This window comes from Cyrtonyx montezumae, unplaced genomic scaffold (assembly GCF_038088225.1).
Source record: "Cyrtonyx montezumae isolate F1298 unplaced genomic scaffold, pur_monq_1.0 scaffold_2, whole genome shotgun sequence".
NCBI lineage: Eukaryota > Metazoa > Chordata > Aves > Galliformes > Odontophoridae > Cyrtonyx > Cyrtonyx montezumae.
In genome coordinates, this window is record NW_027071936.1 from 53,098,221 (window position 1) to 53,116,607 (window position 18,387).

Consider the following 18,387-nt stretch of genomic DNA (forward strand, 5'->3'; position numbering starts at 1 on the left):
CTTTCACTTTGCCTTTCAAAAATTAAAATATTTCTTCTTTGAGCACTAAGTGAATTGAGTGGACATGAGTTAAATGAGCTACTGACCATTCATGAACTCAAGTGTTTTGTAGTTTCTACTTTTAATTACTTCATCTGTGTCACTGTAGCTCCTCTTACAACTGAGCTTTCTCTACCAAAAATCTGTCCATTTCTAATTGCCTGAGACAGATCATAAAATATTACTAACTTCTTTTGTAGGCAACAATGGAAGACATTTCCTTTACAATACTAAATACTATTTCAAGAGAAAGGCTTTAGATATGCTTATTTTTATATATGTCTATTTATATATACATGTATGTAAAGCATCATATATAACAAGATGTTTTCAGTAGGGTGAATTTGTCTTTAATTTCTTACTAAGAAATATTGTCAACTAGTCATTACTGAAATGATTTTTTCAAGACTGCAATACATAGTTATATTTAAAAAAAAAATAATAATAATAATAAAACCACCAGAAAAGGACATGTCGTCAATTTGGAATGCAATCACCATTATCCCGAACACAATAGCTTTCAAGTGTACAGCCAGCTCTGAAGAGTTTGCAATCTTGAATAGAGAGCCACATTCACAGTCCAAAAAACACATTCCTACTTTAAAACAGTTCATGGTTCTCTGATACATGCATTTCCATCTTTTCCCATGGCCTCACCTATGTCTCAAGTCTGACTTTGTCTGAAGGAGCAGTACCTGCCCTCAACACGCAGATATGGCATGGGAAAGACATGTCCACAGAAGTTGAAAACTGAGGCAACCACAGATACAGGAAGGAAAAGAAAAGAACTAGAGCTACTGCAGAGCAAAAACAAGCAGGGAAAAAAACAAAAAAAAAAAACAAAAAAAAAAAACACACTTTTTCTTTCTGTGTCAGCACAGACCTCTCTGCAGCTCGTGTGTGAACAGCATTTCCCCTGGGACAATTTGAGAAGAGAAATTTCAGTTGCATCAACTGAACTGCTCTCCCAGAACTGACATTAAGTTCAAGGTATGGCACTGAAGAAACAGTGATGAAATGTTCCATACGTTCCCCTTTCAGTCTCCTAACTGAGTTAGAAAAATCTGCATTTCTCAGGGAAAGGAAGAGAGCTCAGAAGAGATGAAGTGTTCGTGGCACAAGCAACAGAAAATATTCTGGAGAATCTCTTCTAATACTGCATTACCTTGGGCTATTAAGTCACTGTTAGTAGCCAGAAATAAGCAGGCAAGGGTCTAACATCACATAATTCTTTAAATGCAAGAAAACTGAGCCCTAGTTTAAATAAATATAAGTTTTGCTTGCATTACTGAATCCAGCTTTTAGATTGGGCAAGCTAACAGACTGGCTCAAATAAATTCTTGAGCTCTTTGTGAAAAATTCAAGTGTAGTCCACTTAATACCTAAATTACACAAAATGCTTCAAATACTTCAATTTAAAGATTCCACAGCTCAGTCTTCTAAATATAGTATGTGCTAGAAAAACAACTTTGAAGTGAAGTGATGGAAGAAGTATACGAATATACTCAAAGATATTGCAGCTTCCAGAAGAATCAGGTTAAGAATACAAAAGGTGACTCTTCGGCAGATGGGCAGGCAGTCTTTACAGGAAGTTTGATACAAATAGGCAGATAAAATGTAGGTCCAGAAAAACAAATGAAGCAAGCAGTGAAGGTAACCAAAAGGATTAAAAAAAAAAAAAAAAGAGAAGGATTAAGAGATGAATGCACACCTGTGATTATTATCATTACTCCTATGAAAAATCTTTTCATTTATTAAAGAGTTCTAGAGAACAGGGTATATTTGCAGAAATTGAAACATGTGGTGTTTACTCATCCTGTGTGAAGAGTCAGAGGACATGAAGAGAATGGCAGAGCTAGAAGCAATGAAAGTTGCGGAGAGAGCACATCAAGTTTCCAGTCACAGATATCTCAATCCAGCAAGGTCTTGCCATGCCACCTATCCATTCTATGCCACTCACAAGTTTTCTTGCCACAGTAACTGTGATCAGTTATACAGAGAGAAGGACAAAGAAGGGAAGATTAAAAAAAAACTTATGAATTACACTGTTTGCAGTGTAATCATCTGCAATTGCTATAATTCACAAACAAGTCTGTATTTGTTTTCCAGACTAGTTAGTACCTTCCCTGTAACTTGCTTCTGATCCCACTATAATGAACTACATAAAGCCAAAGAAGCCTATGTAGTCAAAGCCCTATGTAGTCTATCCTTACACTGCTCCACCCTTGCTCTGAGGGAGCCTTCATGGTATGGAATGCCAGGAGGTCTCCAACTTCTGCTCAAACTAGGATTGGTTATGAGACCAGGCCAGGTTGATCAAGACTACTACATTTAGTAGAGGCTTCAAGGACAAACAGCACAGCCTCACTGGGAAACTGATTTGTACCAGCACTTGAGTTCTTATGTCTGTTCCTATTCCCTGCTTTCAGTTTTTGCTTGTTGTCTCAAAGCAGCAATGAGCATGGCTCCAGCTTATGGATAACTTTTTTCACAGGTACTGGAAGGCTGCGATTTTGTCTCCTCCAGATTAAAAAAGCCCAACTAAAATACTTCCAGCTGCACTTTGTTCAAGTAAATGCAATTCTAGCCATAGGCCCCCAAGAAAGCAGAAGCCCTCAAGATAACTTGGAACTGCTCTTAACTTAGATCAGTTCTCAAGTAAATTATAAATCAACTGTACTCTAATTAGAAACAGTCAGTCCCATTGGATGCATAAAGTCTGAGAGCCTTCTGAAATTCTAGATACAATGCACGAATGCATTTTATTCTACACCCATTGCTTCAGGAATGATACAAGGCTTCCAACTCACACAAAGTTAATGAGAGCAGAAGCCATTATTCTTCATTCCTCCTCTGAAGTTAGCTGAGAAGTAAATACATTTTCTGCACATAGTAACACTACCATGTAGCTTAGAAACTCTACTCTTCAACAAAGGATCACATCCAAATCCACAGCTGATTGTTTGATAGCAATGTTTGAAGACATTACTATCAAACCATTTAAAATGAAAACATAACTTATTTTCCATCAAGATCATTTGCAAAATATTCCTAACATTTAAAAACAAACAAACAAAAAATCATTAATGTTAAATTTCGTATGAAAAGACACATCAAAAAAACTGCTGATGTTCATGCAACAGCACTTTCAACTCAAAATAACTGAGCCCACCGGGCTCCTCAAGTATGGGGATACACATCTGCTGAGGTCTAATACCAATTCAGGAAACACAGAATCAAATCTCAAAATAATCTTAAATATATCTTAAAAAGGGAAGCTACTTAGTCAGGTTTATACCAACTTAACCACAAAGTCTAAAGACCCAACCCTAGGTACAGCAAAATCAGACATAGAGTGAACATTCCTTCACAAGAGAACTTGCACAGAGCTTAACTCAAGCCTGAGTCTGCAAGGAAGGCAAGCCTTCCTTCTCCTTTCCAAAAAACAGTGTTATGTCTGCCAGAGGCAGAGAACATCTGTGCATGTGTCCAAAGCCACTGTCTGATGAATTTCAACATATTTGGCAACTGCTGTCTATGAATGCGACTTGTGCAAATATGTCATCAAGAGACAAGAAAGCCCAGGAAGTAAGACCTAAGCAAAAGACTGTGCCAGTTCTTACAGTAGAGATTCTCTCCAAAGGGTCTTCTAATCTCAAGTCAAGCTACTCATACTGTTTTTAACCTAGCAATGTCAATTTTTATATGCAACCAAATGAATAAAAATTGGAATCTTAACAGTCCAGGGTATTTGCATGCCTAAGTTAGAGTTTATCCCAGGTCAAGAACAATTTAATCAGGGTTCCATTTTCGAGGTGAAATAATAACTAGGCTAAGATGGCTAAATTTCAATTCGATACCAAATATAATTTAAACATTTATTATAGTAAAAAAAAAAAAAAAAGTCTTATTCTGTGAGAAAAGTCGAACACTGGAATACATTTCCTGGTAACACTGTAGATTATACATCATTGGGAACATTGAAAACCCAAATGGAAACAGCCCTCAGCCACCTGCTCTTGTTGATTTTGCTTTAATCAGCGACACTGACTAGAAAATCTATACAGTTTCCTTCAAATCTCCCATTTTGTGACTCTATCAGTATAATCCATTGGATTTTATGCTACTTTGAGAAATGATGATTTTCCATTCTGTTTGACTCACATATAAAACTTAAAGTACAATTAAGTGATGCAGAGAAAGTACGAATAAGGGCATCAATGAAAGATCTCTACCATGTTTCAGACTGTTTCACCCTTTTTGATAGAACAAGCAATTTCCTATAATAGCCAACTGCCAGAAGGTCATAAGAGAATCCCAGTCTGAGAATTTGGCAATGCCTGCAGCCTTCTTGTTCTGCACCCAGGCCCATCCTCATTATTATCATACTGATTGATGAAGCAGAAATGAGATTGCAGAAAGAATATCAACACAGCGCTCCATGCCTGTAAAACCAGAGAGGATTCAAGGTGAGAAACCTTTAAATCTTCCGATTCTGACAATTTTCAGCAAAAATGGCTTGTTGCTCCAGAAGTTTTATTTAGACTTGATGTAGAAAAAAATAAAACCTTGATAACAACTAGGGCACAAGCCTTGTCCAAAACACAACTGTCTTCATCTAGGCAATGGAAAGGAAATAAATAAATAAATAATTGAGTACTAATACTTCACCATTGTAGGGATGCATGGAACTATGCAAAACAACCCCATCTCTTAACAGACCATGTCAGTTAAATGAAATACTTATTTTCAAGTTTGTACAGCATCTAGCCACAATTCAATACTCCTTTGAGATGACTCAATAATGAAAGATAATTTTTAAAGAGACAGGAATTATTTTTAAGTTATTCTGTAATAGACACATACATTCCCTAAGAAGGAAAGAAAATTAATAATGCCTCTAAAAAGTAATACAGAATCAAATATCAGATGAAGCAAGGATGATTTTCTGACAACATATGGGATAACTTCTAAGAAAGAAAGAAAGAAATCTTAAAAAAAAAAAAGAGAGAGAAAAAGTAATTGACTAGAGTGAGGGAGTTGATATGCCATATAAGTTTAGCTAAATTTTGGGGAGATTGCTTAGAAAGCAGGAAAGAAGGGACTGCAGATAGTCTAGATAAGATTCGTCTTTACACAGTAAGTTTTCATTCAAATACTCTCGTATAGCACCTGTACAGGCATCATGCCAACATACACTCAGACAGGCTGGTGTGTTCTAAGCAAATTAAAAGAGGAATTACTATTTGTATCTGATTATTAGACTAGACTATTATTAAAACAAGCCAACAAAATACACTATGAACTATGAAGGAAAAAACATTTCTTATTATTTAGTTTTCATGCAGACTCTTCAGATTAAATGAGGTAATATAACAGCATGAGTCATGAAGTAACAGTCCTGTAGCCAAATCCATCATGAATTTTGGAGTTTAACTGTAAAATTCCAGGAAAAACTTTGGCTTCGACAGTTAAAGTAAAAAACACTTTAGATTTTCTCTGAAACATACTATATGAAAATGTAATGTGCTTTGACAGGTCATTTTTTACCTGACACTACTTAACGTTAAATCTGTTTTTTTGTTATTTTTGTTAATTGAACAGGATAAACAGAATTTTTACAGACCAGAAGTAAAACGCATTGCTTTACATTTAATATCAGTTCTCTGTTTCACCAATTTAAAATACATTCTGAACACAAAACAGTATTTGAAAGAAAAATGATGAAAATACAGTTCAGTAGAACCAGATTTGGTTTCAACATTTTGCAACAGTGCAAATTACCCATTTCAGTAGAAGCATGAAAGAAAAGCATCCAGCAAACAGTGTCACAAAAGATGAGCACAAAACAGATGTGGGAAAAATAAACAGCCTTCCTGCCCTGGAATTTGTAAAAAGGTCTGCAAAGTGCAAACAGGACTTCTCACTGCAATTTGACTTCTAGACCTACAAAAGAAATCCCACGAGAAACTACATTCAAATGAGTAAAATATATTAAAAATAATAATGAAAGTTTACAAGGATTTCAAAAGAAGAACACTGTTCAGACTTAAAAGTTTTATCAAAGATTTTCTGTTATTCTGCAATCAAAGCACAGACATATAATCTGATTTTTAAATGCTACTGAAACTCTGCTTCTCTTTTTAAATAACCATCTTCAAAGACAGACTTTGTCTATTTCTGATTTACCAGAAACTTTTCTAGAGAAGATATCTGAAGCTGTTTCAACAAAAAATCTACTAATAAAGGATAATTACTATAGTAATTTTGCTTTAAACTATAAATACAGACGCACCAGTACAATTCCTGTAAGATGGTCTCACATTCTTTTGGTAAGTGATTAGCACCGCAGGCTTCGTGATCTCCTCCCTGTTCTAAGATGAGGAATGCACTCTGCATTGCCCTTAAACTATGTAGGATTAGCTAAGAGAAGGATTTTTCACATCCGTGATTAACAAGGAATAACTGTTCACCCCCTTCAGGGCTGTTCAAAAACGTATTCTCTACCTGAACTCATTATTCTTCTGCTACCTATACCTTCACAAATGTGTTATTAACCCTTTCCATGCTCATATTTTCAGACTGAAGCTAGACAGGTGCTTAAAAATCAGTGCCTTAAGGAGCAGAAAAACAATAAACAGGCTTAAAAAACAGGACATACAAAAACACCCCAGGTTTTAGGCAGTCCAGCACTGATCTTCCTGGCTGGGACAGTTAGTGTGCGTTCAGAACATACCCCCACTGAAAAATGGCTTCAGTAATGAACTTGCATAGCAAAACGTAGGAACAGAGCTCAGTTAGAAATACTGGAGTCAACTTTCTAGCTAATGAGCTAAGAACACATTGAAACAGTGAAATATCCATCCAGAAGATAGTTTTGCTGCTTGTACAATATAAGGCCATACTGGCAAAAATCTGCTTTTCTTGAGATTATATACACAATCACATACAAAAACATGTAATAATTCATTAATTGGCTATTCTTTTACCAGTAATAATCACAAACAGGAACAGTGACTCAACTACCGACAAAGCATTTTTCACCACGTATCCCAAATTTCACATTAGCTCTTAATCTTCACACCTAAAAAAGCTAAGTTAATTAAAGGAACTAATGAGATCCTTCTTCACAGGTAAGAATTATCTTCATGAAGCTGCTCTGCAATGTTTGGCATTTTTTCCAGTTGTCACAGCTCTGATCATATAGCTGTGTAGAAGAGCAATATGGTTCTGGGATATATATATATATTTTTTTTTCTTTTTTTTTTGTGGGAAGGAGCGTATGAAAAAAAAATATGTTTGGCAATTGAAAGGGCTGTATTCTATCAAATATGCAAAACTCAAAAGTTCTAAACAAAAGTGAACGATCGCAGAGTTACTTATTGACACACTTTACTCTTCTGGTAAGAAAATTCAAAAATCCCTCTTTCAAAAGTAATAGTTTTCTTTAATTAGAACTCAAGTTTTATAGATACAGCTACTCAAAAATGTGGAATAAGAATACAATCTAATGCCATGCTAATACATAATACGTAGTTAGTACGCAGATTTATTTTAAGCTCCAGAGAGAATGTTTCATCCTATTAAGGTCAACCATATGTTTAAGGAACATCAGCATTATTACAAAAGTTCACAGTGGTTAGTTTCCCATCATGCACTATATTACAAGAGCTGCTCCAAATGCTTCCTATTTTATTACGTTGGCCCACAACATAAGAGGTGGATGTTGGTGGTACAGCACAGCAGCAGAGGTTTAACCTTCCCACCAGTATTCCATTACATTTTGTTGCCATGTAACAGATGGCAGCAGAGGGGCAGCGTGACAAAACAGTATATGAAGTGAAGGTGTACCACTGAATTCCTCCATGCAGAAAAAAATGGTACCAGTTGACATTCACTGACGCTCCCTGAACCTTTATGGAGACCAAACAGTGGACGTGGGCACAGTGAAGTATGGGTGGTATATTTCACCAGTGGTAACACTGACATGAAAGACAAGCCCTGTTCAGCCATGCATAGCTATCACAACATGCAACGAAGAGTCTCAGTCAGCTCATCCATGTCAATCAGTGGATTATGACCACAGAAACTGGTTACAGAGCTGAATCTTTGCTTCAGCAGAAATGATGGTGGCAATATTGAAATACCACTAAGTTTGCTTCAAGGGGGTCCCCACACAGGAACAGAAAGAACACTGTATGCAAGTCTGTCAAGATCTATTGAACCAATATGAGGCTGAAGGTAGTAGTTTCCTGGATCTCATCATTACTGGTGACACAATATAGTGTCATCACTGTAGTCAAAACAGTAGTTCATGGAGTAGCAAAATGGGAACCCCCCCATCTAAGAAAAAGATCCAGATACAACCCTCAGCAGGTAAGTTGACATGCACTTTCTGTCAGGATAGGAAAGGAGCGATCCTTCTGGATTTCCTGGAACCTAAATAAACCATCAACTCTGACTGCTAAAACACAATGCTGACTAAGCTGAATGCTTGAACTATCAGCATCAGGCCAGAGAAAACTACCTTTCTCTTGCAATACAGTAATACCAGGCTCCAAGAGCAGTTTGAAGACTGTGAAGCACATTGCCAATATTGGCTGGACTGTCCTACCACATCCACCGTATAACTCTGGATTTAGCACCTTCCAACTTCCATCTGTTTGGGCTGATGAAACTGCATAGGTAACATTTTCCTAGCAATGACACTGCCATAGCAGCTGCACAACAATAGGTTACCTCCTCTTGCAGATTTTTATGAGCGTGGCAGGCAGGCTCTTGTTCATTAATGGTGAAAAGGCACAAAAATGCATAGCTAGTGGTGGTAACTGTGTTGAAAACTGTTTCTGTAGCTGAGAACATTATCAAAGAGTGTTATTGTGCTCATTGCATCTACTGTTTTTTTTTTTCTATAGAAAAAAATAGGATGCATAACTTTCAGAGCAACCTATGTAGTTTATGAAAACAAACATTACAGGGGGAGTATTACTTCTGCTCCCTAAGAAAGAATTCACACATAATATAGCTTGGCCCTCCTAGACTAGATGAAAAGATAGCAGTACTAGTTTATAGAGTCTATTTTGAAGTAGCTGCTAATTCCCTTGATGAATTTCCAGGCTTGTTGGGCAGTGTTTGATCGACTGTTTTCATCCTAGCTAGAAAATGTTCTCTCTGATCCCATTCTACTATACCTGCATGTAACACATTCATAAGGTTAGAACTCCAAATAACTGATCAGCATACGAAATGCAGCTAAAAGTCCATTATTATACTGAGCCCCATTTGACATCTTCAAGATGGTGGACTCCTGTATGTTCCACAAGCTCCAAACACAGCAGTTTCAAATATAGATTTGTACACAGAAACATGCCCAAATAGTAATTCGGTTTGTTTATTAAGTGGAAACAAACTTTTCTTGAAACCACACAGGTGAAATACATTCCTGCCTTTCTCCGCTGCGATACATCTGTAAGTTTCAAATCATTCATATCATGAACAGAATCTCAATAGCTTTTAAGTACTCCTGCATAAACTTTTCAGTCACTGCTCCCTTCACATTATCTTTTAATAACGTACTTTAATGTTTTGGTCAAGATTGGGCCCCCAATAAATAACAAGTACAGGCAATTCCTCAGTTCTGTTATTTTAAAATTGTGTTTCAAGAAGCTTTATTTTTTATTTTTTTAAGTACATGAACTATAACAAAGTATTTAATTTTTGAAATATGTCTTTCGCCATCAGTGATACATTGTAAGAAGCATGAAAATGTATATCATAGATGGCTTTCAGTTTAAAAGCCATTTCAAGTATCAACTTGAAGTTCAACCCTTACAGCATTCTTTTCTACAACTCAGGATTTCAGCTGACTCCCACCATGAAACTCAGAGGGGCTGTTTTTCTTATATGGGGGCATGAGGGAACAAACTGAGGTCCCAGCCTTGGGGCTGCAGTTGTTCTAGAACCTGAGAATAACATTTTATCATTTACTTTTTTTCTGCAGAAGTGTGTGAGCTTTGCTTTAATTATACCTACACTTCAACTCTTTAGAACTGCTAGGATGATAAATAGGCATTTGTGAATTAAATTCTAATCAAAGTATCAAAAGTGCAAGGGCTTGGCCTGGAAACTTTTTAGGTCACACTAGTAACCTCACTCACGAGAGTTATCAGTGGGACTACTCACACAAAGTTTAGTCAATATTTGGAGAATCAGACTCAAAATTAGCATTTTGGGGGCATACAGCTGCCTCAATTCACAAGCACAGCAAGACAAACCAGTGTTGTTTTCAAACTACTGCTGTAAACATTCCCTATTCTGACATTATCTGGATGTTCAGTATAACCTTACAAAACTCACAGCTGATGTCTCAACTACTTGGCCATTAATTTTATTAGAAAATAGTTACAATTAAAAATAAATATCATCCAAAAAAATTTTCCCCCATTAAATGAAAAGCTAACCACTCTGCTACATAGACTAGTAAACAATGCATTTATCTCTCAATATCTGTTTATATTGTAATTCTGGAGTACAAAGAACTAAGAAATTATAGACAAGCAGCTCATAACAAAACTGGTTCATAGTCTATAGCAGCTGTCCTCAGCCAAATGCTATATTTCTCTCCAGGTGAGGATAGCTTGTAAAAGCACTTGAATACTTTGAGAGTATCTGCAACACCCCAGAGGGTATAGGCCTTAAGGCTAAGAACTTTAAAAAGTCATTTTTAAAGCTGCAATCAATGATGATGTTAGTTTTCAGAAAGTGGAGGTGCAAGATGTCCCATTCATTGAAAACAGAACTACGTATATTCATGTTCAAAGGGGGTTGTTTTACCAAACACTGAGCACACCTACACAACACAGATGACGACTCAAACATTTAAGATACAGGCTGTAAAGATATCTGTATTCAGAGCAAACATAATAGCTCTGAGCTCAAGCAGTATTGTACCAATCAGGTTTGGTCCAAAGCTGGTACTCCTTCAGAGCTGAGCCTTCAGATCATGCTGCCAGGGATTATATCCAAAGGAACACTGGAATGTATACACATTTGAAGACTTCTCAGGGGTATCAAACAAGAAGGCTTACAGTAAAACCACATTCATCTTCAACAAGGTTTCCACACACCTAAAACCTAGCTAGATTAAGTTTTCAAATTCCACCTCGGAATGCTCTCCCAGTACTTACATAGTAGGCACTACTACAGGACCATTTATTCCTAACTGAAAATAACAGCAGTGCTGTTGCTGTAACAATCACCTGTTACAGTAGTGTTTATTGTGGTTGTGGTTTCCATTACAGCTCTGCAATCACACTGGTGTGACACATTCTTGTTAGCATTGCGTACACAGTTCTATATCTAGCACATACAGACCTCCTGTAGCTCAACTAAACTTCAGGAAAAGCATTTCCAACTGCCTAAGAGATGTATACATAGCTTTAATCAGTTTTCTGAAAAGAAAACTGAGAGTTTCCTCTCAAGGAGGCTTTAATTTCACAAAGTGAAGCAAGAATGGATGACCCAGAACACTCAAGAGTTGAAGTAATTCAGCATTTTGCAAGACCACATCTTCAAATGAGTATTTACAATGAATAAATCAAACAGTTCCCTGAAAATCAGAGTAACTGAAGCCATTTTGTTACTGAAATTGCAGTTTAAGAAACATGCAAGAAAAGTAAAGAAAAATTTTTTCCACAAATAAAATATTGCAAAGGTTTACTATTTGCTTTAAAGGGTACTGAACTACAGACAATGCGTTTGCAAATCCAGCCTGTATATTCCAGCACAAGGTAACCTAACATGAAAAAAAGGCAACTCCTAAGAAATTTTATTAATTAAAGCAAGTTCATTTAGAATCCACTAAAACTCATACACATTTCTATTAACATACTGAAAGAATTACATCAGATATTATTTTGCAGTAGCCTGGCACACTGCATTTATGTCTTAAAAATGAAGAAAAAACTTTAGAGCACTTGCTATTTATTGTATAAAAGAAAACACTTGAAACACCCACAAGTTCCCTGAGAAATAGTCCTGAATTTCAGAATCCCAAGGAGATGAATTGGCTGTCAGATAACAATGGCCCTTCATCAGATGGGCTTGGCAGTTGTAAACAAGAAGAAATTTCTCAGCTTTTCCTCACAAATATGAAATATTTGCTCTTAGCCAACAGCTGGGGCGGTTTAAAGACATCCTGCGTATTTATTCAGATTACAAGTCACCCACACACCTAACACTGACTGAATTTCAGCAAATTTAAAAATACTCTGACAATTACTGAAGCAGATAGAAAATAATTCTGGAGACAAAGCAGAATCTAATTTTGTGGGTCTAAAACGACCGAACTGAGTCAGTTTTCCTGCTGAAGAGCAAATAAAACAACCTACAACAGCAGCTGCAGTTAGAGTTTTTCTTCTGAACTCGTATCACACATCACTGGAACATTTCTATTTTTTGCGAAGTATTTCACAGATTAATCAGGAGGAAAAAAGCAGAAACGTAATAGCAGAAGTGAACACTTCTGACAACTATTAAAGTAGAATTTATCATTTTCACTATCACAATTCTGCACTCAACTTCAGAAATCTTATGACTGAATGTATTTTAAGCTGTGTGCTAACATCAAGATTTTTGGTTTTTTTTTTGAGTATTCACCATCATGTAACAAAAACTTGCTTCAAGATAAACAAGAAGTGGACTACATACTGTTTTAAAACTTCACAAATATTTTGTATCTCAATATCAAGGCATATGCACAGCAAAATGGCAAATTTTTTCCACTTTTATTAATGTTTCACTTATGCGTTCTTACTCCAGCCATACAAACTACACTGCTGTTTAATTTCTTGTTAGACCCTATAAACCAAGATTAGGAATGCGTGCATATTATTTCAATATATTCCTCAGCAGGAAAAATTACACTGAGTCCCTAAACTTTATGCTAAAGTTTAAAACACATTGTAAAAAATGTTGCATTGAGTCTTTTAATATGACTTTGAACAATCTGATTATGCAATTCTCAGAGCAGTCAAATTTAATTATTCAAAAAAATGCTGTGCTACACAATAACACTTCCAAATTTGAGGTCAAAAGGATATTTTAGTTTATTTGGAAAAAAAAGACAATTATATATCTGAAATATCATTGCCTTAAGAATTATACATTAGCAGTTACAAAGTTTCTTGAAAAGCTTAGTCTACATTTACAAGAAATAATGGCAGGGTGTTTTTGTCATATGCACAGATCCAGGGCACAGCTTTAATATGAAAATGTTTAAGCCAATGCTGCTTTGCAGTGCAGTAGAGACATCGTTCTGAAGTTAAGGCACTAGTGAATGAAAGTAAACAAGATCCTAGAGGCATGAATGAAGAAAATGCAATATATTGAAAACGCAGCAACTAAGACATCTGATAATGAAAGCACCAGAGTTCTACATGAACATACATTAATAGAATGGTTTTCTCAGACTTCCCTAGCTCCAAGCTCAAACTATACTCAACTGTCAGCATCTGGTCTTTAATGAGATCCATTTTGTAAGAGAAGTATACAGTATTTTAAGCAATATTTTCCTTTGAAGAAATGCAGCAAGATAAGAAAGCATACACAGAAAATTATTTCCCAAACTTGTTCAGCTTCTCTTCTACCTTCTTACTCATTTTCTATTTTTGTCCAGCCGCAAAAAAAGGCAATGCCCACATTTCAACTTTACTGGACAAAGTTCTCCCTTCCCTGAAGCATGCATTTTTACTTATTTTTTAAAAGTTGAGTTAAATTCCCTTCAGAAAATTAGTTCATATTCCTTAAGTCTTCATAAAAGCTGTATGCAAGAACCAGCATCAAATTCAGCTACTGCTGCATGACTCTTCACAACAAGAAGTAATTTCCCATGAGACATCATATAAAACTCCTAATACCAAAAAAAAAAGCTGTTGGAGTTGTATTCACATTTTAAAAACTGTCCATGGGACCACATTTCACAACATTCAATATATTTTCAGTAAGACCAATGAAGATCATATCTCAAATCTGGACTGCTCTATCAAGCTTTACCCCTCAACACCCATACATACGGTTTGAGAATTTCTAATTGTTCCTGTATCTCAGTAAGATTAGATGTCCCAAGTTTAAACACACGCACTTCAACACATGATTTGGTAACAAATTATTTTCTGATACATTTAGGATTAAAAATACTTACAGCCTCTCCAGTTCTTTTAAATCCTGGAATGCTCCTCTCTCGATAGTGCTAATCTTGTTCTCCATGAGCTGACTGCAATGGAGAAAATTTTATATGTAAGGTTTAATAGCTCCAATACCACTTGTTGCATTAACAGCAGTCATTTACAGACAACCCCATCTTCATTAAAATGCTATGGTAGTTATTCTGGACTGACAACCAATGCAACACTCTCAACTGCTATCACTTTACATGGGCTCATATAGGAAAAAAAAGGAAAAAAAGAACCCTCAAAATATATGTTACTTATTCACTTGAGGAGCCTGAAGTTGAACATACATGTTGTGTACATATCTGCACATACATCAATGCTCTCCAGTGAGCTTTAAGACTCCAGTTGAGCAGTGTGAAAGCAAAATGAGTCTCATATGAGAACAACACAGAAATACAGAATGTGGTATGCAGAAAAAAACCCAATCAGTGAAAGGTTGAACAGTAATTGTAACCATAACAGCAGCTTAACAAAAATTAAAAGTTACTACAATGTGATACACTGTTTAAAAAGAAAAATGATTTATTTGACTACCTGCTCAAATAAAACAGCCTTAACAAATAAGCTAATTTTACTGTTTTTTAAGCTTGCTCTCAGTTAGGCTACCTTCTCCCCAAAACCAGTCCTTGAAAAGCTTCAAAACACTTGCAAAGGATTTACAGAACCAATCCAAATTATTCCCTGGTCAAATTCACTGTTGAAATATTTTCTTTATACCCAGAAACTGCAGAAAAGAAATAATCATCACCTGAGACTAGCTTTTATATTGAGTAAAGGAATAGGTTTTTTCTCTTTAATGAATTCTCCTATACTTCAGCATACCCATTTTCAACACAAACTATAAATTTGTTAAGCTTAAGCTGAAGTCACTCGCAGTTATTTAAGCAACTCTAACAACACTTCCTTACAAGTCACAAGCCAAATTAAAACTTCCATTCACTTTACATAGTTAAGTAGAGATTTAAAGAACATAACCAAGATGACATTTAAGGCATTTGCCAAGTTATTTCTACCAGGTTATAACATGGGGGAGGGGCTGTAAATTCAGATCCAGTAGCACAATATTTGCAAAGCGATAGAGAAACCAGAGGATAAATAGTTCAACAGTTTTTATAACGAGCTGTAACATCAGTCCAAGAAATATCAGTGATGGAAAGAGAAAACTTACAGAACTCGAAGGTGCCTTAGACCAGCAAAGTCGGTCTTGGTGATTCTGGTGATGTTATTTCCATTAAGGTCCCTGAGAAGAATAATTCATAAGCAGCAAAATTAAAACACTCAGAAGTTTTGGATTCTTTTTTCCGCTCCTTGAATTATTCTATTTTCATGGGCAAGCTTTTTTTTTTTTAATTATCAAATGTGAAAATGCCAGGGAGCCATTCCTGCAATGCTGTATGAGCTCCAGACTTACAACTGACCGAACAAGGGTTCATCTGCACAGTGGTAGCTTCCAACTTCTTAATCAGAGACCCTCACAAAGTGAGTTCTTCGTACCGTTACATTGCTCACATTTATCTCTAGCAATACAGGACATCCTAAGCCTGTCTGAGACCAGTTAGAACTGCAGCTAGAAAGCCACTGAAGCGCCTTTTTATGGACGCGACAATATCTGTTAGGGTTACAAGCTGACAGTCACAAAACCAAACAAGTGACTGAAATCAGGACAATCTGCATTTTAAGCAACTTCCAGCTTCCATACTATTTATACACAGGCAGAATAGGGCTTCACTTTCTGCAGCAAATGTTGGCTTTCGAGGCAATCGTACAGTTGTTGCAGGGTAAAAACTTGGGAAGAGCGTTTTACAAAAACTGAACGCTTCACGTGTGGCACAGGAAGCGATACTGACTGCAGAACACAATGCATGTTCAGAAGCGATGGAAAACTGTACTAAGGCCCTGGCATTTCTGCTCGTATGTCAGCACTCCTTTCTTTTCTGGAATTACTTGCCCTCTTTTGTACTCTTTTTATTTTAAATAACATTTTAGGTCAAGGTAGAGGCTTCCCTCAAATCCAGTCACTGCAAATAAAACCAGACTCTGCAATTCATGAGGTAAGCCATTAGGAAGTGGTATTACACGGAAACTACACAGACAATTACAGCTCGTTCCCAACCCATTTAGGAAAAAAAAAGTCAGTTTTTTGGTGTTTGTATCACACGCGGCCAAAACACCGCTGAGAAGAAACCACACAAGTCTCGAAAGAAATCAGCGTCCCTGACACTCAGAGTGAAATGGAAATGCATCACTTGAGACACGTGTTCGTAAGCCCACCGTTTAGGTGAGTTATTAAAGGTTAAAAAAATAATGCGCTCATCTCTTCCTCTCCCTTTGACCCCCCCCCCCCCCGCCCGAAATAACAGGAGAGGGCCGACCACATTCTTGCTCCCCCAAGACTGGAAAGCACTCTTAGCGGAGGGCACACGAATGCTCTCAAAAAAAGCAGCTATGGTCGGGGGCCAAGGCCGCAGCTCGGGCGCAACTTCGCGCTGTGCGGGTGGGAGGGAAGGGGCTACAGCACCAACGCCGGCAGCGAAGGGGCGACCGCCGCGAGGCTCCGCGCCCCGCAGCGAAACGGGCAGAGGTAGAAGGGGATGGAACCGCCACCTCCTCGCTACACATACACGGGGAGCGGCGGGACCCCCAGAGGCTACACCTCTGCCCCGCGGACGCCGCAAGCCCGCGGGGAGCCGCCGACTCGGGGTACTTACAGCCGTTCGGTGTTGCGGGGGATGTTCCTCGGGACGCCGCGCAGCGCCAGCCCGTGACAGTCCACCGTGCTTCCTGAGCAGGAGCACTGCGCCGGGCACGGCTGCGGCGCCGCCTCGCCCGCCAGCGCCAGCAGCAGCCCCAGGGCCAGGGGGAGCCTCCCCCAGGCGCCCATCATCGCCGCCCGCTGCGCCCGGCCGGGGCCCGCCGGCCTCGGGCCCGGGGAGGCGCGAGGCGAGCCGCCCTCCTCCTCCACCTCGCCGCGGGAAGCGCTCGGGCAACTTTCGGAGAAAGCGAAGTCCTCTCTATCCAGAGCTGAGCCAAGCAAACAAGCCCGGCAAAGTGCGGCGGGTGGCAGCGATCCGCGGCCGAAAGCAACTTGGCGGGGAGGGGGCCGGGCCGGGCCCTCCCTCCGTAACCCGTCGGATGGCGGTACTCGGCTCGCTGCTTCAGTGGCGCCGGCTCCTTCGCGGGCTCCTCTCCCAGCCGTGACTCCCCCCGCAGCTTCTTCCTGGCGCGGCGTCCGCTCCCACGCGTGTCCCCGCCGCGGGCCGCTCGCAGCCCCCGAGGGCGGCGGCGGGGCTGCACCGCGCACACACAGCCCTGCCGCGGGGCTCAGCAAATCATCCCCCACTGGCAGGCATTCATCAAACTGTCTCACGGAAGGAAGAGGGAGGGGAAAAAAAAAAAAAAGTCAAACACACGAGATGATGTTGGGTTCGGGGTTCGGCTTTCCACCGCCCGCGTCCCCTCCTGCTGGAAGCTCCCAAGCCAAGTTTAGCAGGAAAGGGTTGGTCCTAGAGGCTGATAATAATAAGCAGCTCGAGAAGTGATTCGTTGCCCTGCTGGAAGGGAGTTCATCCACCACCTCCTTCTCCGCGGTGACAGATCACAGCTATAGATCCTCCCGCGATCGCGGAGAGCTGCGCGCCCGGCTCCGCTCCTCGCGGTCTCCCGGATACAGCGGCTGCGGCAAAGGGACCTGATGGGAGAGGTGGCGACCGCTCAGTCCTTCCAGGTGAGGCCGGTTCGGCAGCTCCCGGGCTCGCCGCAGGAAAGGCAGCAACTTTCCCTCTCTCCCGGATCCCGACGAAACGCAGCGTCTCAGGAAAGCTCCGCGCCCGCTCCTCCGTCGCACCTGAGCCGCCGGTGCCGAGCAGCCCGGCGGCGGCGCTCCTCCTGCGGCGGAGAGAAGCCGGAGAAGGGAAGCGACACGCCGGCTCCTTCTCTCGCCCCCTTGAACAATAGGATGGCACCGCCGCCCGCAGGCTGCCGCTCCTCCCCGCAGCAAGGTGCCCACCGCCGCTGCCCGCGGAAAATGCTCGGGGGAGCGGCCGCCAGCGCCGAACCGCCGCTCCGCTGCGCCTCGCCCGGCGCGGCGCCCCTCGCCCCGCTCCCACGGAGCCGGGAG

General features: G+C 39.6%; 1 protein-coding gene across 2 annotated transcripts in view; it reads right to left on the reverse strand.

Annotated features, from left to right (window-relative positions):
• The window catches only part of SLIT2 (slit guidance ligand 2), a 231,580-nt gene extending 214,139 nt beyond the window's left edge, over positions 1 to 17,441 (reverse strand). For both annotated transcript variants that reach the window (XM_065735731.1, XM_065735730.1), the window contains exons 1-3: positions 16,979 to 17,441; positions 15,439 to 15,510; positions 14,240 to 14,311 (exon numbers count right to left, since the gene is read on the reverse strand). In XM_065735731.1, coding sequence (XP_065591803.1) covers positions 14,240 to 14,311; positions 15,439 to 15,510; positions 16,979 to 17,154 — 320 coding nt within the window. In that variant the 5' untranslated portion in view covers positions 17,155 to 17,441. The remainder of the gene's footprint in view (positions 1 to 14,239; positions 14,312 to 15,438; positions 15,511 to 16,978) is intronic.
• Between the last annotated feature and the right edge of the window lie 946 nt (positions 17,442 to 18,387).